General features: G+C 41.4%; 1 protein-coding gene across 2 annotated transcripts in view; it reads left to right on the forward strand.

The window, feature by feature from the left end:
- Positions 1-18,433, forward strand: part of mrpl13 (mitochondrial ribosomal protein L13) — a 113,575-nt gene extending 95,142 nt beyond the window's left edge. For both annotated transcript variants that reach the window (XM_067981653.1, XM_067981651.1), the window contains one exon: positions 18,317-18,433. In XM_067981653.1, coding sequence (XP_067837754.1) covers positions 18,317-18,341 — 25 coding nt within the window. In that variant the 3' untranslated portion in view covers positions 18,342-18,433. The remainder of the gene's footprint in view (positions 1-18,316) is intronic.
- Positions 18,434-25,419: the final 6,986 nt, after the last annotated feature.

Consider the following 25,419-nt stretch of genomic DNA (forward strand, 5'->3'; position numbering starts at 1 on the left):
CCTCTCACCCTCACACATTATCACTGTTTCAATCCGCACACCCACAACTCACAGGTCACACACACTGGCAGCAATTCAACCATGACCGGCACGTCACCCAAACATCCCGCAAGACACTCACCGACACACATCCCGTTTTCTCAAAGGAGAAGGTGCTGCATAACAGGAGGCAGCATGTGGCAGTGGCATTTAGTCATTCAAGCCTGTTCCGCCTTTCAGTGAGATCATGGTTGATCTGTGACCTAACCCCATATACTCACCTTAGCCCTATATCCCTTAATACCCTTGGTTAACAAAAATCTATCAATCTCAGGCTTAAAATTAACAATTGAGGTAGCATCAGCTACCATTTGCAGAAGAGCGTTCCAAACTTCTCCCATCCTTTGCATGTAGAAGCATTTCCGAACTTCACTCCTGCAACTCCTGGCTGTAAATGTATTCAAATATAGGAGACCTCTGAATACGGGTACAAATCCATCGGGTATCCAGCAACTAACCTGTAAATCCCGCATTGTCCCTTCAAATAGCACTGATAGGGTTGGGGGGGGGGGGTTCCGCCAGGCCGTCTGACATGTTTAGCTGGTCATGGTTAAGACAGTGCATTCGCTGCAGCATTAAGTGCCAAAATAGTATCTATCCCTTTAAATTAGCATTGCACACGGATTTTTTTTTTATTCGTTCATGGGATGTGGGCGTCGCTGGCGAGGCCAGCATTTATTGCCCATCCCTAATTGCCCTTGAGAAGGTGGTGGTGAGCCGTCGCCTTGAACCGCTGCAGTCCGTGTGGTGAAGGTTCTCCCACAGTGCTGTTAGGAAGGGAGTTCCAGGATTTTGACCCAGCGACGATGAAGGAACGGCGATATATTTCCAAGTCGGGATGGTGTGTGACTTGGAGGTGAACGTGCAGGTGGTGTTGTTCCCATGTGCCTGCTGCCCTTGTCCTTTTAGGTGGTAGAGGTCGCGGATTTGGAGATGCTGTCGAAGAAGCCTTGGCAAGTTGCTGCAGTGCATCCTGTGGATGGTACACACTGCAGCCACAGTGCGCCAATGGTGAAGGGAGTGAATGTTTAGGGTGGTGGATGGGGTGCCAATCAAGAGGGCTGCTTTGTCCTGGATGGTGTCGAGCTTCTTGAGTGTTGTTCGAGCTGCACTCATCCAGGCAAGTGGAGAGTATTCCATCACACTCCTGACTTGTGCCTTGTAGATGGTGGAGAGGCCTTGGGGAGTCAGGAGGTAAGTCACTCGTCGCAGAATACCCAGCCTCTGACTTGCTCTTGTAGCCACAGTATTTATGTGGCTGGTCCAGTTAAGTTTCTGGTCAATGGTGACCCCCCAGGATGTTGATGGTGGGGGATTCGGCGATGGTAATGCCGTTGAATGTCAAGGGGAGGTGGTTAGACTCTCTCTTGTTGGAGGTGGTCATTGCCTGGCACTTGTCTGGCGCAAATGTTACTTGCCACTTATCAGCCCAAGCCTGGATGTTGTCCAGGTCTTGCTGCATGCGGGCACGGACTGCTTCATTATCTTAGGGGCTGCGAATGCAACTGAACACTGTGCAATCATCAGCGAACATCCCCATTTCTGACCTTACGATGGAGGGAAGGTCATTGATGAAGCAGCTGAAGGTGGTTGGGCCTAGGACACTGCCCTGAGGAACTCCTGCAGCAATGTCCTGGGGCTGAGATGATTGGCCTCCAACAGCCATTACCATCTTCCTTTGTGCTAGGTATGACTCCAGCCACTGAAGAGTTTTCCCCCTGATTCCCATTGACTTCAATTTTACTAGGGTTCCTTGGTGCCGCACTCGGTCAAATGCTGCCTTGATGTCAAGGGCAGTCACTCTCACCTCCCCTCTGGAATTCAGCTCTTTTGTCCATGTTTGGACCAAGGCTGTAATGAGGTTTATAGCCGAGTGGTCCTGGCGGAACCCAAACTGAGCAGCTTATTGGTGAGTAAGTGTAGCTTGATAGCACTGTCGACGACACCTTCCATCACTTTGCTGATAATTGAGAGTAGGCTGATCGGGCGGTAATTGGCCAGATTTGATTTGTCCTTTTTGTGGACAGGACATAACCTGGGCAATTTTCCACATTATCGGGTAGATGCCAGTGTTGGAGCTGTACTGGAACAGTTTGGCTAGAGGTGCGGCTAATTCTGGAGCACACGTCTTCAGCACTACAGCCAGGATGCTGTCGGGGCCCATAGCCTTTGCTGTATCCAGTGCACTCGGCCGTTTCTTGATATCACATGGAGTGAATCGAATTGGCTGAAGACTGGCTTCTGCGATGGTGGGGATATCGGGAGGAGGCAGAGATGGATCATCCACTCGGCACTTCTGGCTGAAGATGGTTGCAAACACTTCAGCCTTGTCTTTTGCACTCACGTGCTGGACTCCGGGATGTTTGCAGAGCCTCCTCCTCCCGTTAGTTGTTTAATTGTCCACCACCATTCACGACTGGATGTGGCAGGACTGCAGAGCTTTGATCTGATCCGTTGGTTGTGGAATCGCTTAGCTCTGTCTATAGCATGTTGCTTCCGCAGTTTAGCATGCATGCATGTAGTCCTGAGTTGTAGCTTCACCAGGTTGGCACCTCATTTTTAGGTACGCCTGGTGCTGCTCCTGGCATGCTCTTCTACACTCCTCAATGAACCAGGGTTGATCCCCTGGCTTGTTGGTAATGGTAGAGTGAGGATTATGCTGGGCCATGAGGTTACAGATTGTGCTGGAATACAATTCTGCTGCTGCTGATGGCCCACAGCGCCTCATGGATGCCCAGTTTTGAGCTGCTAGATCTGTTCTGAATCTATCCCATTTAGCACGGTGATAGTGCCACGCAACACGTTGGACGGTGTCCTCAGTGTGAAGACAGGACTTCGTCTCCACAAGGACTGTGCGGTGGTCACTCCTACCAATACTGACGAGGACAGATGCATTTGCGACAGGTAGATTGGTGAGGACGAGGTCAAGTAGGTTTTTCCCTCATGTTGGTTTGCTCACCACCTGCCGCAGGCCCAGTCTGGCAGCTATGTCCTTCAGGACTCGGCCAGCTCGGTCAGTAGTGGTGCTACTGAGCCATTCTTGGTGATGGACATTGAAGTCCCCCATCCAGGGTATATTCTGTGCCCTTGCTACCCTCAGTGCTTCCTCCAAGTGGTGCTCAACATGGAGGACGACTTATTCATCAGCTGAGGGAGGACGGTAGATGGTAATCAGCAGGAGGTTTCCTTGCCCATGTTTGACCTGATGCCATGCGATTTCATGGGGTCCGGAGTCAATGTTGAGGACTCCCAGGGCCACTCCCTCCTGACTGTATATCACTGTACCGCCACCTCTGGTGGGTCTGTCCCAGGGATGGTGATGGAAGAGTCTGGGATGTTGGCTATGGCTATGTCAGGCTGTTGCTTGACTCGTCTGTGGGACAGCTCTCCCAATTTTGGCACAAGTCCCCTGATGTTCGTGAGGAGGACTTTGCAGGGTCGACTGGGCTTGGTTTGCCTTTGTCGTGTCCGGTGCCTAGTGGTCCGATGCCAGGTGGTCCGTCCGGTTTTATTCTTATTATGACTTTTTTAGCGAGATTTTACAACTGAGTGGCTTGCTAGGCCATTTCAGAGGGCAATTAAGATTCAACCACATTGCTGTGGGTCTGGAATCACATATAGGCCAGACCGGGTAAGGGTGGCAGGTTTCCTTCCCTAAAGGACATTAGTGAATCAGATGGGTTTTTACGACAATCCGGTAGTTTCATGGCCACCATTACTGGTACTAGTTTTTTTTAAATTCCAGATTTTATTTAATTAATTGAATTTAAATTCCCCAGCTGCCGTGGCGGGATTTGAACTCGTGACTCCGGATTATTAGTCCAGGCCTTTGGATTACTAGTCCAGTAACATAACCACTATGCTACCGTACCCTATCTAATGCATATTCTCTTTACTTTACATGCAGCTAGCGTTCGTTATTTGCGCAAACCCCTTTACCAAGGTGGCATGCACCACACGTCACGCTAGAACCGTGTGATGCATTCCGGATGCCATTTTGGAACTTCAGGAGGCTGCGTAGCACCTATACAACGGGCACTACACGGCCAAATTTGTAGCCCATAATCTTTTTTCTTATGCATATTGTTTCATAGCCCTTTTGAATATTAATGGGTTCAGAACCAAAAGAATTGCATTTGCTACGAAACAACTCCCTCAAAGGATGTTTTTCTCCAGATTTGTTTGTGCTAAATGTTTAATTTTATAGTGATCAAAATCATAGAACATATTTTTGAATTTACATTTGAAATGCTGTAATAAAGAAACAGGCCATTTGGCCCATCAAGTCTGTGCCAGTTTTTTTTGTTCCCCACAGGAGTCACCCAGTCTCATCCCACTCTTCTGCTTGCTCCCCGTACCCTTTAATATTATTTTTCAAGCATCTGTTTCCCTTTTTAAAATACCTTATGGGCTCTGTTTCAGCAGTGGTTCGTGTAAAAGAATTCCACAGTCTAACCACTCATAATCTATACAACTAAAAGTTTTACATCCATTACAATTACTACTTGCATTTATATAGTGCATTTAACATAACAAACTTCCCAAAGGACTTCACATAGGAGGAAGTGAATGCTGAACGGTGGCAAAAGAGTTAAGAGAGATAAGTGTAAGCATGGTAGAAAAAAAATAGATTTGAGGAGGCTGTTAAATCGGGGAGGGAAGTAGCAACTCGAAGATATTAAGGAAGGAGTAGTGCCAAGGAGACTAAAAGCTCTTGCACTGATAGGATGGCGACGGGAGGAGGGGATGACCAGAGTTAGAGGATTGAAAGGTACGAGCTGGGACATAGGCTAGAGGAGGTCTTAGAGGTAGCGTAGGGTGAGACTATGTAGGCATTTGTAATCAAGGATTTGAGGCACAAATGCAGAAAATTATAGCGATATAGACTAACAACAGGGATGTCAGTACATAAACGAAATGAACTGAAATTGCACAATGGGATGTTAATGCATAAATACGCTCGTCTGAAATTCCACTCTCCAGATCCGTTAACCCATTTATTTTAAACAAGTTAGCATTTCTGCTAAGCTAGCAGTAAAAGGAATTTAAGACAATTAAATTAAGAGCTCATACCCTATTCTCCCACAGTGTCATTTCAGGATCATTGTGACCTTAAGGGGACACACTAGGGTGCATAAAGCTGCCTCTTGGCAGGAGAATAATACATTATTCATAATATGGTGCATCCTTATAAAACTGTCTATCCTTAGACATGCTGTGTACAGTGTTGAGAGATCTGCTAGCATTATTGTATATATATATTCATTAAATTATTTGCTGGTAACCAACTGTTGACTATCACTTGATAAACTTATAGTAATTGTGTCACAATTGTTCATCCTGCCCATTATCATCATGCATTTATCTGCTAACTATCATTCCGCCTGTAGGAAAAAAAAGTTGAACCTGAATGAAATTACCCCTATTCAGTGCTACTGTTTGACTCAGTATCTGTGGACTAGGGACAGAGAAATTCATTTTCATTTGTGATGGTCTTTGGTGAAATAGCGTAGTGCACAATTATTCTTCAGACACGCACATCAAAACAGTTTGAGTGAAGTATCAGAGGTTGGTTGGCACATGTGGAACCATAATCCATCAAAAGTCAATAGGGAGAGATGAAAAACTGACCGAATTTAGAAGGTTAACCAAAGGAAAACGAAAAAATTATGATTTCAATGTTGTAATCTTATTTAGGGGGTCCAGATGATGGCTTTAAACTGCTCGAGCTTTGTTCTGGTGCTTTAACATATCTGAATCCCTCAGAATTACTACCTTGTAATGCCTACCCAGCTGTACATTATTCTCTCCATATTAGTTTTCCTGAGAGAAATCTGCAGCAGCCCACAAGGGATTAAATGCAAATAGTTTCAGAGCGATGAGTAAAATGTTGGACAAAAGTGTGTTTTTGTTTAGAATATCCTTCTTGCTCTAAAGAGATGCTGATTGATATCTGTGCTGAACTAGAGAGGAAGTGGGTTGGCAGGGGGGTTGGGGGGAGCTGGAGCTTGATTCTTCTTAGTCATCTTAGACTACAGTTAATGATCTGAGGCCAGGATCTGCCTGTTGGAATGCGCAATTGGCAGAGTGGAATTACTCCATCCAGACCTCAGTTGGTTCATCACTGAGGTACAGTGACAACAGAGCTCTGCACATGTTTTGCTTCCACTTCCCCAACAGTTAACTTTGAGGTAGGAGAGGGCTGGTAGGAGCATCCACTTTCCCCCTAACGTTAAAAAGATTCCACACAAAGTTTTAACAGTTCCAGGAAATACGAAGGACTGTGCAGGCACTTTTAAAATACGGCTTTACAGCGCACTAGAGTTATACTGCAAATTAAAAGTAATGTGCGACGGCCTCCTGGTAATGTCTCATACTGCTTGTCTTTAGTACACTTACATGTCAGACTGGGACTGGACACTTTTTTGCCACTGGTAGCTGGAAGCTTCTTTGCATTGCTAGCTGGAAGCTTCTTTGCATTGATGTGAAAGTGGCAGTGTAAGTGGAGTCTTAATAGTTTTTTTATTTATTCAAACAATCATTTAAAAACTGTTTTTAATTTTCATTTGGCTTTGGCATTATTCAGCTGTGAACTCTGATTGAATCAAAGACCTTGTATTCACAGAAGTTAATGAAAATGAATTTTCATTAAGTCATCTGAATGTTATGATTACTTGTTCCATGCTGCTTTGGTTTTTCAGTGAAGCACAAGCAATTCATTTGTCACTTAATATAAAGCTTCACTTTGTCACATGGCTTATAATTGCACAAATATAGATGGTTCACAAATAAGACACATGGTTTTTATAAATGTATTATTAATACCATTCCATAAGTGCTCTCTTCACATTAAACAATGGATTTGCAAACTAAAGACAGCTGCAGATTACATAGGATTTATAGCAAGAGTCTCCTTCCACCTTACATCATCTAACCCTATCATCATATCTTTCTATTCCTTTCTCCCTCATGTATTTATCCAGCTTCCCCTTGATTGCCTGCCCCTTTCTTCTCACTGCTGGCTCCTTTGATCTGGTACTTTTGGACCATCTCACAATAGCAGTAAGGGTGGCAAAAAAAAGCTTTTTTAACCCTTGAGGACTGAAATGAAATGTTTTCAGCCTCTGAGAATCATTGCTTCTGTGACAAATCACCTCTACTTTGCTTACAAGCAAATTTAATCCAACTGAATTTTCCCCTTGTTTCACTTCCATGACAAATTTCTAGTATATGGCATGTTAGAAATATCTGAGGGGCAGAAGGAGCTGTTTCATGATCCACTAATCCAATGTAATTCTTCATATTGTAGAATAACTTCAAGAAGTGGGTTTTCAGTATAGCCCAACTCTGCCAGTGCTGTGGTATCCACCCGTTTTTTTAAAAATTCCTTGGTTATTCCACAGCTTTGCATGCCAGACCTTCCTCAGCTGTTGGGAAAAGTCCATACAAGTCAGGGCATCACTGATGTGTACAGGCAGTTGAGCACTGAGCCTGGCTACGACCAGATGAGAGGCAATAGCATTTATATTTGCCACCAGGGTGCTGGTTGTCTCCAGAGATGCAGTAAAAATTTCCTTTAACTCCATCCCTGGAGGTTCCAGTGACACTTCATTTGCTTTACAGCACCGGCACTGTAAAGGGAACATAAAGGGATTTGTGCACCATGTTCTCCAATAGACTGCCTTTAGAACCTCTGTGAAAGTTTCCAAATGTGTTAATACTCACTACTCATAAAAAATATATTTTTTTCAATTTAGCATTTTTATGGTCAGATGTCAAATCTGCTTTGCCAATCATATATTTTATTGTGAAGTTTTACCAGCTATGGTATTTTTTCTGTTTAATTAAGGCTGCACAAAAACAAAAGCTGAGCTCAACATTGGGGAGAAGCTAGCTGATAACCAACATGTGTTCAAGCAATTTGTTGATAAAATGTCAAGGAGGAGGGGGATAAGGGTTGAGTATTTAGTAAATGCTACTTCCCAAATAGTACACTATCATTGCTCTGTGCAAATTCCTATGTGGGACTGCATCTTTTTTCATCATTCATTAGTTTGCCTTGTTAACCTTGTAGACCAATCACATCGTTTGTGAATTTCAGGACACAGCTTCTACTAACTGGCCTGGATTTCCCACCATTTATCTGGCCTGACTAAATCTATTACAACTTAATTCCGCCCTCCTCGCCACGATTATTTATTCTAGACATGTCCAAATTAAAAGTAGCGTTATCTTGGGCACGTTAGTACTATAATTTGTACAGGCTTAACTTGCAAATATCACCAAATATAAGAATGCAACTCCACGCTCTGAATTCGCCTATATCTTACAGATGGTTTGGCTGAGCTTAGGATATTCCATCCAGTTTTGGTTTCCACGTTGGTAATGGATATTGAGGCTGTAGGGAAGGTGTAGAAAAAAGGAATCAGAACAATACCTAAACTTAGAATCTTAGTTGCAAGAGTAGCCATATAGAGTTAGGGTTCTTCACTTTGGAGAAATGTAGGCTCAGGGGATATGATTGAGGTTTTTAAAATTATGAAAGGATTGAATCTAGTAGGAACATAGGAATGTATAGCACTGGAAAAGACTATTGCTATCCATCTGGCTGGTCCCAGTGTCTAGGAAATATGATATCCCATGATACCAGTTATACCTCTCTACCAATTTTTTCTCTGGGCACTTATCCAACTCTCTCTTAAATCTCTTTCAAATTTGCTGACACAATCAGCCTCCCTTGGCAGTCCATTCCATACATTCACCACCTTGTGTATAAAAATGTCAAATCTAAACTATCTTTTCACCTGTTCTGTATTTAGTTTATGCTCTCCTGCTACAGATTCTATGACTGTATTTAAACATATTGTTTATACTTTTTAGGATCTTGAGTATTTCTGTATGATCATCCCTTCTCCAGTGTAAATAATCCCATCCTCATAACTCAGGTGCCAAATGCCAGCTATCAATGGCTTTCTTATAATGTGGTGCCCTAAATTATACACAATACTCCAGGTGGAGCCAGACCAGCACTCTGTATAAACTCAGAATCACTTCCTGAGATTTGTGTTCTATTCCTCTGGCTATACAGTTCAAGATTTAATTTGCTGTGTTTACTGCTGCCACACACTATGCACCAAATCACTCTCCTGTGTTCTGTTCTGTAGAATAATTAGTATTGAGCTTATATTACCACAGTTTATTATCATTTCCTAATCCCATAGCTTTGCATTTGTCCACATTATATGATATCTGCCACTCATCAGCCCAGGTCCCGAGTCTATCCAGTTCCTTCTGTATTTGATCGGCCTATTCCCTGTTGTTTTCAGTCCCTTCCAGTTTGGAATCACCTGTAAATGTGGAGAGTTTTCTTTCTGTTCTCATTTCCAAGTAATTTATGTACACTATAAACAGTAATAGCCCCAACATTGCTCCCAAGGCACCCTAATAGTTACCTCGTTCCATGCTGGTCCAGCTCCACGTTTACCCACTCTTTGCCTCCTTTGTTTCAGCTCATTTTCAACTCATTTCAGACGCAGCCCACCTGTGCAGTGCCTTTCCAAACTGCAGACCAATTTCCTATGCTGCACTTCATCAGAAGCTTAGCTGAAATCTAAATAAACATCATTTGCTGTGCTCCACCTGTCCACGAGATTTGTTAAATCCACAAAGAGCTCCAAGAGATTTAACCGGCATGTCCTCCCTCCTATAAAGCCATGCCGGCCCCCTCTTATAGTTCCGTATTTCTCCAGATGATTCATCATTCATTCCTTCGGAACGTCCTGCAGTGCTTTTCCTATAATAATGTCAGGCTGATTGGTGTGCAGTTCCCTGGGTTATCTCTTTTAATAAATTGGTATCACATTTCCCCTTTCTCTAGTGCTCAGGCACAGTTCCCATTTCTAAGTATTCCCAAAAGATGCCTGCTGCAACATATCCAGTTTCATAGATGTGAAGGCCTCAGAGAGGGTGCAGAAGAGATTTACTAGAATGATTCCAGGGATGAGGGACTTTAGTTATGTGGATAGACTGGAGAAGCTGAGATTGTTCTCCTTGGAACAGAGATGGTTGCAAGGAGATTTGATAGAGGTATTCAAAATCATGAAGGGCCTAGTCAGAGTAGATAGAAAGAAACTGTTCCCATTGGCAGAAGGGTCAAGAACCAGAGGACATAGATTTAAGGTGATTGGCAAAAGAACCAAAGGTGACATGAGGAAAAACTTCTTTATACAGCGAGTGGTTAGGATCTGGAATGCACTGCCTGAGGTGGTGGTGGAGGCAGATTCAATCGTGGCTTTCAAAAGGGAACTGGAAAAGTACTTGAAAGTAAAAAACTTGCAGGGCTACGGGGAAAGGGCGGGGGAGTGGGACTCGCTGGATTGCTCTCGCATAGAGCCGGCGCGGATTCGATGGACCAAATGGCCTCCTTCCATACTGTAACCTTTCTATGATTCATGAACTACTTCCTTACGAAACCTCGGGTACAATCCCTCTGGCTCCCGGGCCTGGGCTTTCTTCAGTACCTTCATTCTGTCCATCGTCTTAGTTCAAGAAGGTCTCTGGTTTTCCCTAATCTGTGCTGATTTCAGCCACAGTGGTGATCCTGGCACAGCAATTGCCTCTGATCCTTGGATAGGGAGGAAGAAAAACAGCCCACGTTCCAGTCCTTGATTACTAGAAGACGATCCGTGCTGGAAATGCAGATGCCAGGTGATGAGTGGATTAGGCTTGGTTGTGATAACCTCCTCCCCCTCCCCTACAATGCTCAAATACCTTATTCATTGTCACTTCCAGGCTCAGAACTGAATAATGGCTATTTGTATGAAGTTCAGAAGGTTGCCTGGCACCTGTGGAATTTGTACCTTCAGGAGAGGAGAAATTTTAGAGAATTTTGCAGCACAGAAGGAGGCCATTCAGCCCATCGTGCCTGTGCCGGCTCTTTGAAAGAACTATCCAATTAGTTCCACTCCCCTGCTCTTTCCGCATAGCCCTACAAATTTTTCCTTTTCAAGTGTTTATCCAATTCCCTTTTGAAAGTTACTATTAATCTGCTTCCACCACCCTTTCAGGCAATGCATTCCAGATCATAAACAACTCGCTGCGTTTTTAAAAAAAATTCTCCTCATCTCCCCCTCCAGTTCTTTGGTGTGGGGAAAAAATGTTAAATCTATTATAAGTGAATAACACAATTTATAATCCATATCAGTTACATAGAATTACATAGGAATTACTACACAGAAACAGGCAGTTTGGCTCAACCAGTCCGTGTTGGTGTTTAACCTCTGTGAGTGGTTGGGGTATAATAGTTTTAATGATTTAATCATATCACATATGAATAATGGCAGTTGTTCCCAGCATTTCTATTTTTCCCCTAAATGTTTCTGTGGATGAGGTTTCATTTGTTACTGATCTTTAGATTACATAATCTCAAATATTTTGGGTTTTCTGTCGACCACTTAAAAAAGTAAAGCCTGAACTAAAATTACCCGCAGCATAGTGTTTGGAATTCTGACAAACAATGGATCACTTAAAATCACAATGTCCAAAGATTACAGTCCTTCGGTATGTCTTCGGTTTTACTGTCCCGCCGGTGACGTCATTGGTTGAATCTCGGCCGTTCTGCTCAATTTGTCTTAACTGATTGCATCACTTAGTTGAACAGTTCATATAAAAGCAGGGCAATATAATTTGGAGGAAATTTAAGATGTAGATTTGTTTTTCACGTTTTCAGCACTGGCTTTTAATACAGGCCACATTCAACGTCTTGAGTATGAAATAAGTATGCTGTTTCATGGAGATATTGTGCTGGGATTACTTCAAGCTCTAAGAATGGGATTATGCCATGAACTTGCTTCTAGGAATTTCTGAGAGCAGGGAAAATGTTAAATCATTAAAGCTGTTTGTAAAGATGGGGAATTGCTACTAACTCCTCACTCTCTATGCACGGTGGAGGCAGTGTGATAGGATGGGGTCATTATGTATTATGGAATATTGCCAACATTGTAGACAACAGAAGAGCATGCCTCTGTGGCCTGATTCAGTAAACACCTATTCAAGGACATCTAAAGATTACAGGCTACTGCTGCTGCTTGATAGGACAGTGGTTTATCAAGCTGATGTGCCTAACAAATCCAAGGCAACATTACCTTTTGCATTTTATAGGATGATTCCTACTATCTAAAGCCAGCTGTTCTTTGTTCATGTTCAGACAATAGAATTTACATTGGCAGGTACAGGTAGGTCATTCTGATCTGATCTGGAACAACTTAGACTGTTTTCAATTATCTGTGCTGAGCTAGAGATAATTAATGTGGGAAATATATACCAAAGAAATGACTGTCGATCATGTGACAAAAATAAATAAAAACTCAATCCCTACAGCCTAGAAAGAAGATTAAGGTTCTAGTTGAAATATATAAATGAATGAAGAATAAATTTAAATCAGACATCGTAAAGAACTATTTTTATGTAAAGGCTGATGAGTGACTGGAATACTCTGACAGAGGGTGGTAAAGATGCAGACTCAGGGTGTTCAGGGTGCGGTTGGATGCTCGGCTGGAAGAGTTTAAGGGGAGAAACCGCAGTGAGCCAAATGGCCTTTTCTTGACCTTCGCTTTTCTTTTGTTTAAAAGAAACCACTTTTACACTGGGTAACCACTGAGATTACAACAGGTCTTTAATGAGCCAATTATACTACACAAGCAGTAACAACTTTGGAATAACAGAAAATATGTGCCTTTCTGGTATGAATGATATTTAGATAAATGACGTAAGAAGATGTCCAGGAAGAAGCCCCACTCCACTGCTGTGTAATTGTAGCCAGTGCAAAATCAAGTTTAAAACGCTCCTGGGCAAATGGTGAAAATACATCTTAAAATCTTTTTATGGTTAGCAGAGACGCCGACTAGATTTCCTTTACACTCACATGCCACTGTGTGAAATCCATGTTTACACCATACACATTTTCCCTGGCCAGAGGACTGTGCTGAGGTGGCAGGATAACTCTGGTCTGCCAGCGTCACGCCACTCTAAGAAGGTATCTGTCTCAAACTGGTACCTGTAGTTATAACGATATCCTTTTTAAAAAAAAACTCCAGAGGTACTGTAGAGCTATTCCAAAAAACAAATTGCGAGATTAAATCTATTTTCCATTTCTTCAGGCAGTGAAGGCCTAATTGTAGATTATTTTCTTAAGATGTGTTGTAACATAATAAAGTATTAGCTTTTTCACACATGTTGTCACTTGGTTTCACATAATTTTACAAAAAATAAGTTTGTTTTAGTTGAGATTGCTTCTACCAGAAATTCACGTTCTATGGTTGTTACCTGATTCAAAACTCACTACTAAAGAGTAGGGCTTTGGTGAAGCAGTGAATGAGCATTTTGAGAAAAAGTAATTTTGGTCTGCATGAGGATGTCCTTAAGTTGCTGAATATCAACATAGAGAAAATGTTGCACTGATATGTCTATCTATCTATATTTTCTGTGCTTGAAATTTCACATACCAACTTTCTGATTATTTTAGTGTAGGCTTGTGCTAAGTTTTGGTCCAATGTTTTTACTACAATCCAATCAGATACTAGCAAAATATTCTTGAACTCCTTTTTTGACCACGATTACAGTTCTCTCATTAACCTGCACAGCTGTCCACCAAACATGCAGAAGCAAAGACAGAAGTAGGAACTTGCGTATACACGTTCCCAACTCCATGCCACCGGGACCTCTTGTCACACACTTGCCAGGCCTCCTATGAGCACTTTCGAATCGTACACTGGGTCTCCTTTCTGAGCATCGGGGCTTTAACTGCTGATTGCTGACTCCACACTGCCTCACTGCTCACCTCTCCTTCCCCACCCACCCTTAGGCTTCCACAATTCAGCCCACAAGCAGCAGTGCAGGGCGAGGTACTGGTATTTCTTATCTTCCATGCATTTAGCAAGAAAGGTTAGAGTTCAGAAGTTGGAGGAATTCAAATATCCACGGAAACGATTTAGTGCAAGATGGTGGACTGAATCACATGCCCGTGCCTTTGTTAACCTTCTCCTTTTGATATTGATCATTGTTTACTGGTAGGGTTAATAAAGTCAGACAGCTGGAAAAGAAAAATCAAAGTCAATGAGAAGCAAACATACAAGCTGCCTATTATGAACATGAGCAGCAGTCAGAGGGGGAATAAAAGGATGCAGACGATGCTCCAATCTCTGTTTTTATTTCCTTTATTTTTGTCAATTTTTACTAATGCAGCAAAAATTCGCAGAGAATGCAAAAAGAAAAGTGATTTGCAATTGGATCAGTTTGAGCACCAGCAGGTCACACTGACACCAGTTGTCAGGATTTAGAATTGTTAACAGTTTTATAGACGATTTGAACTTGAGTATAGGGAATACAATCTGAAATCTGTGGACAACCCAAAAGTAGGAGGTATGGCCAACAGTATAAGATCTCGGGAAGGCACAGGACAGGTTAATGGAATGGACAAACAGGTGGCAAATGCAACTTAATGTGGTAATACATTACTTACAAGACTAAGGACCAAGAACTGGAAAGTGGGATTAGGCTGGCACAGACACGCTGGGCCAAATGTCTTCCTTCTGTGCCACAAATTTCTATGATCCTATGAATAAGTTTGGGAGGGAAAACAAGAAATGGGAGTATACACTCAATGGGAAAACATTGAAGGGCAGGAATGAACAAAAAGTGGTTCAAATACATAATTCCCTGAATGTATGAGTGCAGGTAGATAAAGCCATAAAAAGGCCACCAGCATTTTGGATTTTATAAATAGGGACATACAGTACAAGAATAAAGAAGTCCTGATAATTTTGTTAATGAATGGACTGTGATTCCTTTTACAATGAATTACAATCTATATACAGTACATTTTGGAATGAAATGCTTCCACAGAAAGAGGTTCCACTTTTGAAATATGGTGACTCATGCTTAGCACCGACAGAAAGTAAAGCTAAGGGCAATGTAAATATTGTACAGTACTGTTACCTAAAATGTGCAATTAGTTGAGAAGCTTTACAAGTTATGGGGCATTTCTATTGATATCTATTAACTATTGAGATTCTTTTTCTGCTATTGTATGTCATGCTGTAATTTTGATAGAGATGCACTTGGGCATTTCAAAATTAAATCTCATTTGCACAAAATCAAAGCCACCATTTGAAGAATCAGGCAAAGTATCAGCACCATCTTCCCCTAATGTCTGACCTTGTACTTGACAAGTGGAGACTAAAGAGAGAAGCATATCAGAAAAGATCTATACGAACAAACTGTTCCCATACTGACTAGGTCATGCCAAGATTTGTACTGTATATAGATTGTAATTCTTGTAAAAAGAATCAGAGTCCATTCATTTACCCGGTGAGTGAAGCTGGACATGTTTGTGTAGGACATGCAAACAGTTGCTGTAAAAACCAGAAGGTGATTCATGTGCATTCAGTTACTGATAGTTTATTGTGCAGCACTTCCTTTGTTTTTTAAATGTATAAATCATTAGTTCAGTACTACAATTTATCTAAAGATGCCAGAATACGAATATTTACTGCATCTGCGCATAAAAATGGACCATCCCCTCGCCCAACTTGTCCAGCATATTGACTGTGGAGTTTGCACTGGGACATATTAATCTGTATCCATTGTTTAGACCATACATTCCAAACAAATGGCAAAGTTCATCTTACTGATCACTGAATATGTGGGTGGAAGTGCAGTCGTTACATACCAGTGACCTAGTCAAAGGTCAGAGCCTTCCATCCTTCAGAATGAGTCACTCAGTTGAGTGTTTTGTTGGATGTTCGGTAAGGTCAAATATCGGTCATTGACGCCTTTCATTCAAAACCAACGCCTTCTGCATACATTCTGAAAGATGCATGACAGCTTTGGAATTCAGCCAATGAACAAGTAAAAAGGCCTTGAAGCTCCTCGGAGACATGATCCCTGCAGTTAACTAGGATGGGGCCGGCAGTGACTACCTCCATCAAACCTGCCGGAGTCTTTTTTTCATAAAATATACTTTATTCATAAAATTTGCAGCAATACATACAATACAGCTGTCATATCAAATTCCAAATGTACACAATACAGATTATACAATTTGCAGGTTACATCAAGTGCAGTTCAATGAACACATTGTACATAATTACAGTTCATGACACTCTGGGGTGCCTCATTGCATTACACTCAATACAGATTATTGATTACAGATTCATTACAGGTACATTACATCAATTTGAATTTTACATTCTGCCCGGGGGGGGGGGGGGGGGTTTCCCCTGATTGCAGCCCCTCGGTATACAATGGCGGGAAGGCTCTAAATGGTTGCCTTTCCCCACAGAGCCTTTGCGGCGGCCATACCCAGCTTCAGTGCGTCCCTGAGCACGTAGTCCTGGACTCGGAATGTGCCAGTCTGCAACGCTCGGTCGAGGACAGCTCCTTGCACAGGGTCAGCGGAAAGTCACCCTTTTAAATAATATCACTAGGAATGTATCTCAGGCTCCCATCTGCCTTACTGCCAGGGCTTTTGGGGAGGAATCCCTCCAGGATTGTCCTGGAGTCTCCAGGAATTTAAAATCAATCTCCAGGACACTGGTGTGAGCAAAAACCCAGGCGAAAAATCATAGGGGTATTAAACAAAATCATTTTTTTTTTCATTTTCTTTGAACACTTTCATTTATTAATTGTAAAAAATATTGGAGATGGGGAAAAAAGGCCGTTTCACTGACAGTCAAGATCAATCCAATTGGATAACAAAGAGTCTGTTCCCTTTCCAATTGGCCTTGTTAAGGCAGTGCACCTGGAGGATGAAACAATGGCAAGAGGATGGAACAATGGCAGGAGTGTGGGACAACAACAACTTGCATTTATATAGCACCTTTAACATAGTAAAATGTCCCAAGGCACTTCAGGAGCGTTATCAAACAAACTTTGACACTGAGCCACATAAGGAGACATTAGGACAGGTGACCAAAAGCTTGGTTAAAGAGGTAGGTTTTAAGGAGTGTCTTAAAGAAGAAGAGAGAGGTAGAGAAGAGGGGAAGTTTAGGGAGGGAATTCCAGAGCTTAGGGCCTATGCACCTGAAGGCACGGCTGCCAGTGGTGGAGTGATTAAAATCGGGGATGCACAAGAGGCAAGAATTGGAGGAATGCAGAGATCTCGGAGGGTTGTAGGGCTGGAGGAGGTTACAGAGATAGGGAAGAGGCGAGGAACATGAAAGAATTTGAAAACAAGGATGAGAATTTTAAAATTGAGGCTTTGCCGGACCGGGAGCCAATGTAGGTCAGTGAGCGCAGGGGTGATGGGTGAACAGGACTTGATGTGAGTTAGGATACGGGCAGCAGAGTTTTGGATGACCATAAGGCCTGGGACAGTTCGAGGTGGGAGGTCATGCGATGAAGCCTACAGGAATACACCCAACCAGAGTTGTCAATCCTAGGAGAAGGTGGAGGAGGACAGGGCGCCCCCACACCTCCCCCCTCAGAGAAACATTCTGACTTGGCTTCAAGTGCATTCATTATACTCACCAAAAGAAAAATTGATCTTTAGGGATCAGGGCCATTTCCTTGGCCTGAACTCCTAAAGTGGTCCCTACATTTGCCAAAGAGGCCAGTACCTCTCCAAAGATTCCGACTTTCTATGAGGTCAAGGCTGCAGAGATTTCCAATGCAGGAAGTCCCTGCCCTCCTTGATTCTGGCCTTGTAAGGAGCAGACCAAAGGCTCTGTGCCATCCAAGGCCGAGTGGGAACTCCGCTGTAATGCCAGGTCTCGGCCTATTTTCCTTCCCTTTCGACAATGCTCCCGCCCTTGAGTGCGTCTGAAAGGCTGAGGAATTTTAATCTGAATGTACTTAAAACAGTTATAACCAGTTCCAAAGTCTCAAGGTTTGGACCAAAATCCTAAAAATAATGGGAAATGTGTATGAATTTTCTTGTGTGCTGAGTTCATTTTTTTAAAAAAAAGACCAGGACCCAGAACAGGGCTCGAGCTTTGCAAATGTGTTGGTTTCCATCCATACAAAGGAACTGAACATGACCTCAGGCCAAGCTAGGAAAGGGTGTCAGAGCACTTAAAATTAAGTGTGTATTAGTTCAAGATATGCATTTTAAATTATATAAAAATAAACAGAACTTGATACGGTGGATATCATGCTATAATTACTGTCGTTTTGAATTTTTTGAGAATTGTTTGATGTCATGACTACATTAATGTGAAACAGATGTCTTTTCCATGTTGGACAAAGTTTCACTTTCTGATTTATTTTTTTTTCTTTCCAGACCTGATGACTACAGGATGAAGTGAATACATTCCCAAGCCAGGATGAAGATAATTCAGAAAGTTATTTATTTTTCACAGTGCTGGTTTGCAGAATTAAAAGCTATTTCTTTCCTCTACCTACCTCTGATGTGAATCTTAATCCCCTGCAAGCATTCAACAAATATTTGTTTCGAAATCAGGATCACATGAATTGAGTGGGATTCTTTTAATGAACTGTACATTAAACCGAAAGGATGCTTAGAGAGAGACTAGTCAGTATAAAATACATGTTCATTTAGATATCTTTTAAGAAAAAATACATTTCTCCAGGAGGAAATATTTCAAGTTGAAGGTATTTTCCCAAGTAGCATAAGAAATAAAACAAATGAGTTGGAAGCACAAATTCATCTTAAAGGGTATGATGTAGTAACCATTACAGAGACCTGACTACAACCTGAGCATGATTGGGATCTAAATATTCCAAGCTATAGGCTCTTTAGAAAGGACAGGGAAATTGGGATGAGATAGGGGTTGTAGCAATATTGATAAAAGGCACAATTACTGCAGTAGAACAAAGAGTGAATGGGCAGTGAATACACCATGGGTAAAATTAAGGAACAGCAAAGGGTGCAAGACTCTGAGTTGTCTACAGACCTCCTGATAGTAGTGATGTACTGGGGGATGTATAAATACAGAGATCAGGGAAACATGTAATAGAAGCAATGTAGTTATAATAGATTTTAATTTTCACATAGACTGGGAGAAATAGAACAGCTCAAGTAGTAAAGGCAATGAATTTCCACAATGTATTCCGTCAATTTTCTAGAACAAACTGATTTCGAACCGACATGGGAACAGGCCATATTATATTTAGTGATGACTAATAAACCAGAATTAGTTAATAATCTGATGGTAAGGGAGCATCTTGCAAATAGTGACCACAATATGATTATATTTGATATTAGGCCACAATATGATTATATTTGATATTAGGCTTGAGAGGAAGAAGGGAGAGTTACTGACCAAGGTTTTAAACTTCAACGGGATGAGAAATAATTTGACCTCAGTAAACTGGGCTGAACTGTTAATAGGTAAATAGGTAAACCTACAGACAAACAGAAGTATTTGGTACAATACAAAGCCAGTGTATACCCCTAAAGGGCAAAAGCTCCACTTGTAGAGTTAAGCAACCAGAGGTAAGAGACAGTATCAAGCTAAAAGAAAAGGCTTATGCAAATTCAAGGAATAGTGGAAATCCTGCTATAAAAAGCAACAAAGGGATACAAAGAAAGTATAAGGTACAAAAAGGGAATATGAAGAGAAATCTTGCAAGGGATATCAAAGCTAACAGCAAAAGTTTTTATAAATATTTTAAAATAAAGGGAGATGTGGGTCTGTTAAATGGATGATAAGGAAATGGCAGACTTTATAGAACTTTGTATCCGTTTTCACAGTGGAGCAAGAGGACAGAATACCAGCAGGGAACCAAAAAATAAGTCAAGAGGGGGAACTTGGCAGATTTAATATAAGTTTTTTATAAATGGCAATGGAGAAAATAATGGGACAGATAGACAAATCTCCAAGACCTGATGGATTCCACCACAGGGTGTTAAAAAAAAGTGAGGAAATTACAGATGCATTAGTCATAATTTTCCAGAGCTCTCTAGATTCAGCAATTGCACCTTTTGGATTGGAAAATTGCAAATATCATTATTTAAGAAAGGAGGGAGTAACCAGGTAACTACACAACTGTCCATTTTTTGATAAATGGTGTCCCTCAGGGAACCAAACTGGGGCCACAGCTTTTCACCATGCATATTAATGGCTTGAATGAATGAATGGAGTTGTCTATCCAAGTTTGCAGATGACACTAAATTAGGGGGCACAGTAAGTTGTGTAGATGGGTGCAGGAAGTTACAAATGGACATAAATAGACTACTTAAATGAGCAAAATTATGACAAATTTGGGGAAGTGTGAGGTCATCCACTTTGATCTGAGAAAGACATATTTTCTCAATATATTTTTAATGGTGAGAGACTAGGAGCTGTGGAGGAGCAAAGGGATTTAGGTGTCCCTGTATACAAATCACTAAAAGCTAGTGCAGAGTTATAAATAGTAATTTTTAAAAAAAGGCTGATGGAATGTTGGCCTTTATCTCAAGGAGGTTGAGTTTCAAAAGTGATGCTTCAGTTGTACAGAGTTTTGGTTAGACCTCATCTGGAGTACTGCATTCAGTTTTGGGCACTGAACCTCAGGAAGGATGTATTGGCCTTGGAAGAGGTAGAGTGCAGATTCACCAGAATGATACCACGGCTCAAAGGTTAAATTATGAGGACAGGTTGCATCAACTTGGCTTGTATTCCCTTGAGTTTAGAAGGTTAAGGGATAATCTGATCGAGGTGTTTAAAAAGATCAAAGGATTCAATATCGTGGATAGAGAGAAACTATTTGCTCTGGTGGGTGAATCCAGAGCAAGAGGGCATAATCTTAAAATTACAGCTATCCTATTAGGTGTGAAACCAGTGGCAATCTGGAACTCGCTCCACAAAAGGCTGTAGATCAATTGAAATTTTCAAGACTGAGGTTGATAGATTTTTGCTAGGTAAGGGAATCAAGACATATGGAACAAAGACGTGTAAATGGAGTCGATGTACAGATCAGCCATGATCTAATTGAATGGTTTAGCATGGTCCAGATACATAGTAAAGCTCCCCCTACTCTTCTTCCAAGAACGAGTTCTGGCCCCAACTTTTATAAAAATGGATTTACCACTCTCACTGCACCATACCAGACATCATTGTGGTCTCGCTTAGTGAATTTGCCAAATTGTGACGGATTTTATGATGTGGACCTATGCCCACAAGGAGCTATGTTGCAACCACCCTAACATTTTCCTTGCTGGACTGTTGGAGCTAACGGGAAGAAGCAACTCCATCTCTTTAGTCTGGGTTGAATTCAAACTCATTATCACAAAGGCAAAAGCATGTTGACCCATTGAGCCATCCAGTCCTCTGCTATATATTATAACTGAATGCTGCCAAAGGAAAGTAAAAAAACACAAATTTAAACCTGATGGTTGCTTGAAGAAATTGTGCTGTCATGTGAGCTGGCAAGTCGGAGATTTCCAATAGACCTCATTAAACCTGGTTAAACAATTGGTGACTAATTCTGCGGTTGAACTTCTGCATGCAAACCACAGAGAAGCAGACGACTGCTGTCTGGGAGAGAGCTACACAGAGAGAAGTAGTGTGAAGTTTCACTAGTGGCATGCGGTATCAATTTTGGATGCATGCAAAATGTTGAGTTTACAGCTGTAGCAGTTCCTGGCATCAGCATTGAGGTCTAGCTCAACAATTGCACTGGTCATTGCCTTGCAGAGGATTGACACTGTAGTCACATCTCTTTGATGAATTCTGGCATAAGTCAGCCACTCTCACACAGTTCATTAGACTGAGCGGCTATGGCCAAAAACAACAGATGGAGCTTCTCTGTAATCTGACGACCAGGAGCTACAATATTCCTTTACTGGGCAGACAGAGCCTTTACGATAGTGAAAACACAGCTGTGCTTTCCTGAGGCGAGCGCGCGCCCCCCCCCCCCCCCCCCCCCCACCATTTATCATTTTTTTTGAGTGTCAGCCATGGCTCAGTAAGTAACACTTTTGCCTGTGAGTCAGAAAGCCCCACTTGAAACTTGAGCACAATAATCCAGGCTGACACTCCAATGCAGTACTGAAGGAGTGCTGCACGGTCGGAGATGCCACCTTTTGGATAAAACACTAAACCGGGGCCCCGTCTGCCCTCTTGGGTGGAGCCAAAAGATCCCATGGCACTATTTCAAAGAAGAGCAAGGGAGTTCTCCCCGGTGTCCTGGTCAATATGTATCCCGCAATCAACATCACTAAAAACAGATTATCTGGTCATTATCACATTGCTGTTTGTGGGAGCTTGCTGTGTGTAAATTGACTGCAGCATTTCTTACATTACAACAATGACTACACTTCAACAGTACTTCATTGGCTGTAAAGTGCTTTGGGACATCCTGAGGTTATGAAAGGCTGTATATAAATGCAAGTTTGTTTGTTCTTTATCAGCCTTTCTAGTTGTCTTCACCAATAGTTCGGATGTTATTGTCAAGCCAAGAAGCTAAATGGCAATGGTAGTGTCAAAATGGCATGAAAATATTTCCATAGAACGCTGAAAGAATTAGTACCCAACAGACATATTAAATTTTTTAACAACTGTAAATATAAAGGAGATAATTTTCTGAATACACTCTCACAGTGGGACACTATCCACTATTTTCCAAAAATTCTAAAAATTAGCAACGGTGGTTATAAACAGCCCCAAAGACAATGAAATTGGACTTGAAAGAAATAAAGTGATGACATTTTATTTAAAACAAATTCCGTTATAGGAAAATGATTCCAGATTGATTCCACAAATTGCTTCATATTTTGCGTTTGATAGCTCCAGTTCAGAGTAGAACTGTCAAGCAAAGGATTCAAATTTCTATTCAAGCCTCAATTGCCTTTCAGACCAGCTATGCTTAATGGAAAAATTCCATCCTGTCTGGCTTGGGATGCCAGATAAAGAATTGTGCATTTACAGTGCTGCATCTGACGGAACAAAGGAAAGCAAAAGTGCACAGACCTCTTCTTGCTCCTCTATAGTGTACACCAGTTAAAACATCATTGATTGTGACTGTGGAGATGTCTATGATACACATCATGGTGCCTAACGAGCTGATGTATTGCAGTGAGGATCTGAAGAGCATAAGTGAGAGGAAAATCTAAAGTAATTACATGGATTAGTATTTCTAATATGTTTAATTTGCTTGTGATTTAGGACAATACCAATTTGCCTCAAAGATTTGTTTCAAAGAAAAGACTTGTTTTTCAGATCCTGTTATCATGCTATTAGTATACTTGCAAATAGTGTTTCAGATCCTGCCATTAAGCAGCAAATATATTTCTGCATTTTTTGCCCTCCACTTCAGAAGAAAATAGATGAATGAAAAAGTTATCTGAATCAATTTAAATGTCTACACAAGAATCTATTTTAATGATTCAACTTGCTTTCTCATCACATTCCAAGCTGTGTTTAGTACGTAGGCAAAACTTCTCAATTGCTGTGATTAGATCTGGAAGATTTGTTACAGTGCTTTAGCATTAGCTCAATAACCTTTAACAATGTGTAGGCTTGGCACCTAACTGGTACTATTGATACTTGCCAAGTTTCATTCACAAATTTCAATGTTACAGAATATTTTGTGCTTGAGAACTTTTGTCAGCAGACTTAATGTTTGACTTTTTCAATCCACATCGCTCAGCAATGAATGGTGTCAAAGGCACATGAACATTACTAATATCTGCCAAATCTCGTCTGAAAACTCATTATTCCAGCTTTTTCTACTTTAACATTTTTTGTTCATGCAGTTGACTCTTGACTTTTAATGTGGCACATGCAGAATGAATAGGCTTTAAAACACACCAACACAGAATTCTGCTCAAAAAGGTCTAACATTTTCAATGCTATCTTTGTTCACACACAGACAATGGTTGCATTTGCCAACACTGTCTCCTTATGTGAGCAAAATAATAAATTGAACTTATTGTCATAACAAATTATCGATCCGTGAGATGTTTCCAGTTCACGGTGTGCCATTGTAGCAAGCTGAGATAGGGACATCCCGGGGCTAGCAATAACACAGTTTACTTAACTGATGTAGTTCAATTTGAGCCATCAAAAGGAACATGCTCATCTGATAAAATGAGCTGCTTTTTTATTTCCATTTTCCATAAATGTACTGTTACATAAAGAAGATTAAATATGAAAATAAAAGGTGAAAAGCATGAATAAATTGAAATCATACACTTAATTAAGCTAACAACTGCAATCAATACACCCTTTGAGCACATCACTGATTCTAGGAAGTTTCTGTCCGCAATTTTCTACCTAAAATATCCTAATAACACTACTTCAGGATCAGAAACACAATTTGAAAATACCATAGAAAAGCATAATTTTTGTTCAATTTTTTATGCTCATGATGAAAATAATTGTATGATGAGCACCCAGTATCAGTACCAAGTATTCCCAGATTAGTATAGCATGTTTATACACAGAGTAAAGTTCCCTCTACTGTCAGATGTGTTACTCTCGCATCTGAGTCAGAAAATTGTGGATTCAAGCCCCACTCCAGAGACTTGAGCCCATAATCCAGGCTGACACTCCAGTGCAGTTCTGAGGGAGTGCTGCACTGTCGGAGGTGCCATCTTTTGGATGAGACATTAAACCAAGTCTGCTCTCTCAGTTAAAAGATCCCACGGCCGTTATTTCGAAAAAGAGGAGAGGAGTTCTCTCCGGTGTCCTGGCCAATATTTATCCCTCAACCAAATCACTAAAAAAAACATTATCTGATTATTGATTTCATTGCTGTTTATGGGATCTTGCTGTGCGCAAATTGTCTGCTGTGTTCCCTACATTACAACAGTGACTACACTTCAAAAGTACTTCATTGCCTGTCATTGGGACATCCTGAGGTTGTGAAAGATGCTGTATAAATGCAAGTCTTTCCTTTTACTTTGCCCCAACAATGCATAAGCCCCAATCTCAGAAGAGTACCTTCACAAAACCACCAGTGTAATATTTTTTCATTTCCCACACCAGCTATCCTGTGCTAAAAGGAGACTTTCATTCCAAAAGTCTGGGTTGCATGTGAATGCCAGTCACAAAGGTGAAAGGCCAGAGTCTTAACTCATTGCACCACCCAACCCCCAAGAATAATTCTTGTTAACGTTCTATTTAGTCCTTAAAACTCTTTAGTCAATTAGCATCTCAGCAATGAGAGAGTAATATAAAGCCATCTGTTCAGACATAGGGATCAACATTCCACTCTTGCATGCGTCCATGGTGTTTTTATCATCCCTGATGTCTACCAAAGTTTTAGGTTAAGACATGTCAATTTGTTTGCTTTTGCAAAGATTCTAGACCTTAAGGCTTGATGAGGCAGGTGACAGAGAAGATCAAAAGTCAATTTGCCGCTCTAATAAAATAGAATTGTAATGGGTTGTTTGAATTTTCTTTAATCTGTCTTTGAGGTGATTACGATGGCAGCTTC

The sequence above is a fragment of the Heptranchias perlo genome, chromosome 3 (assembly GCF_035084215.1).
Source record: "Heptranchias perlo isolate sHepPer1 chromosome 3, sHepPer1.hap1, whole genome shotgun sequence".
Taxonomy (NCBI): Eukaryota; Metazoa; Chordata; class Chondrichthyes; order Hexanchiformes; family Hexanchidae; genus Heptranchias; species Heptranchias perlo.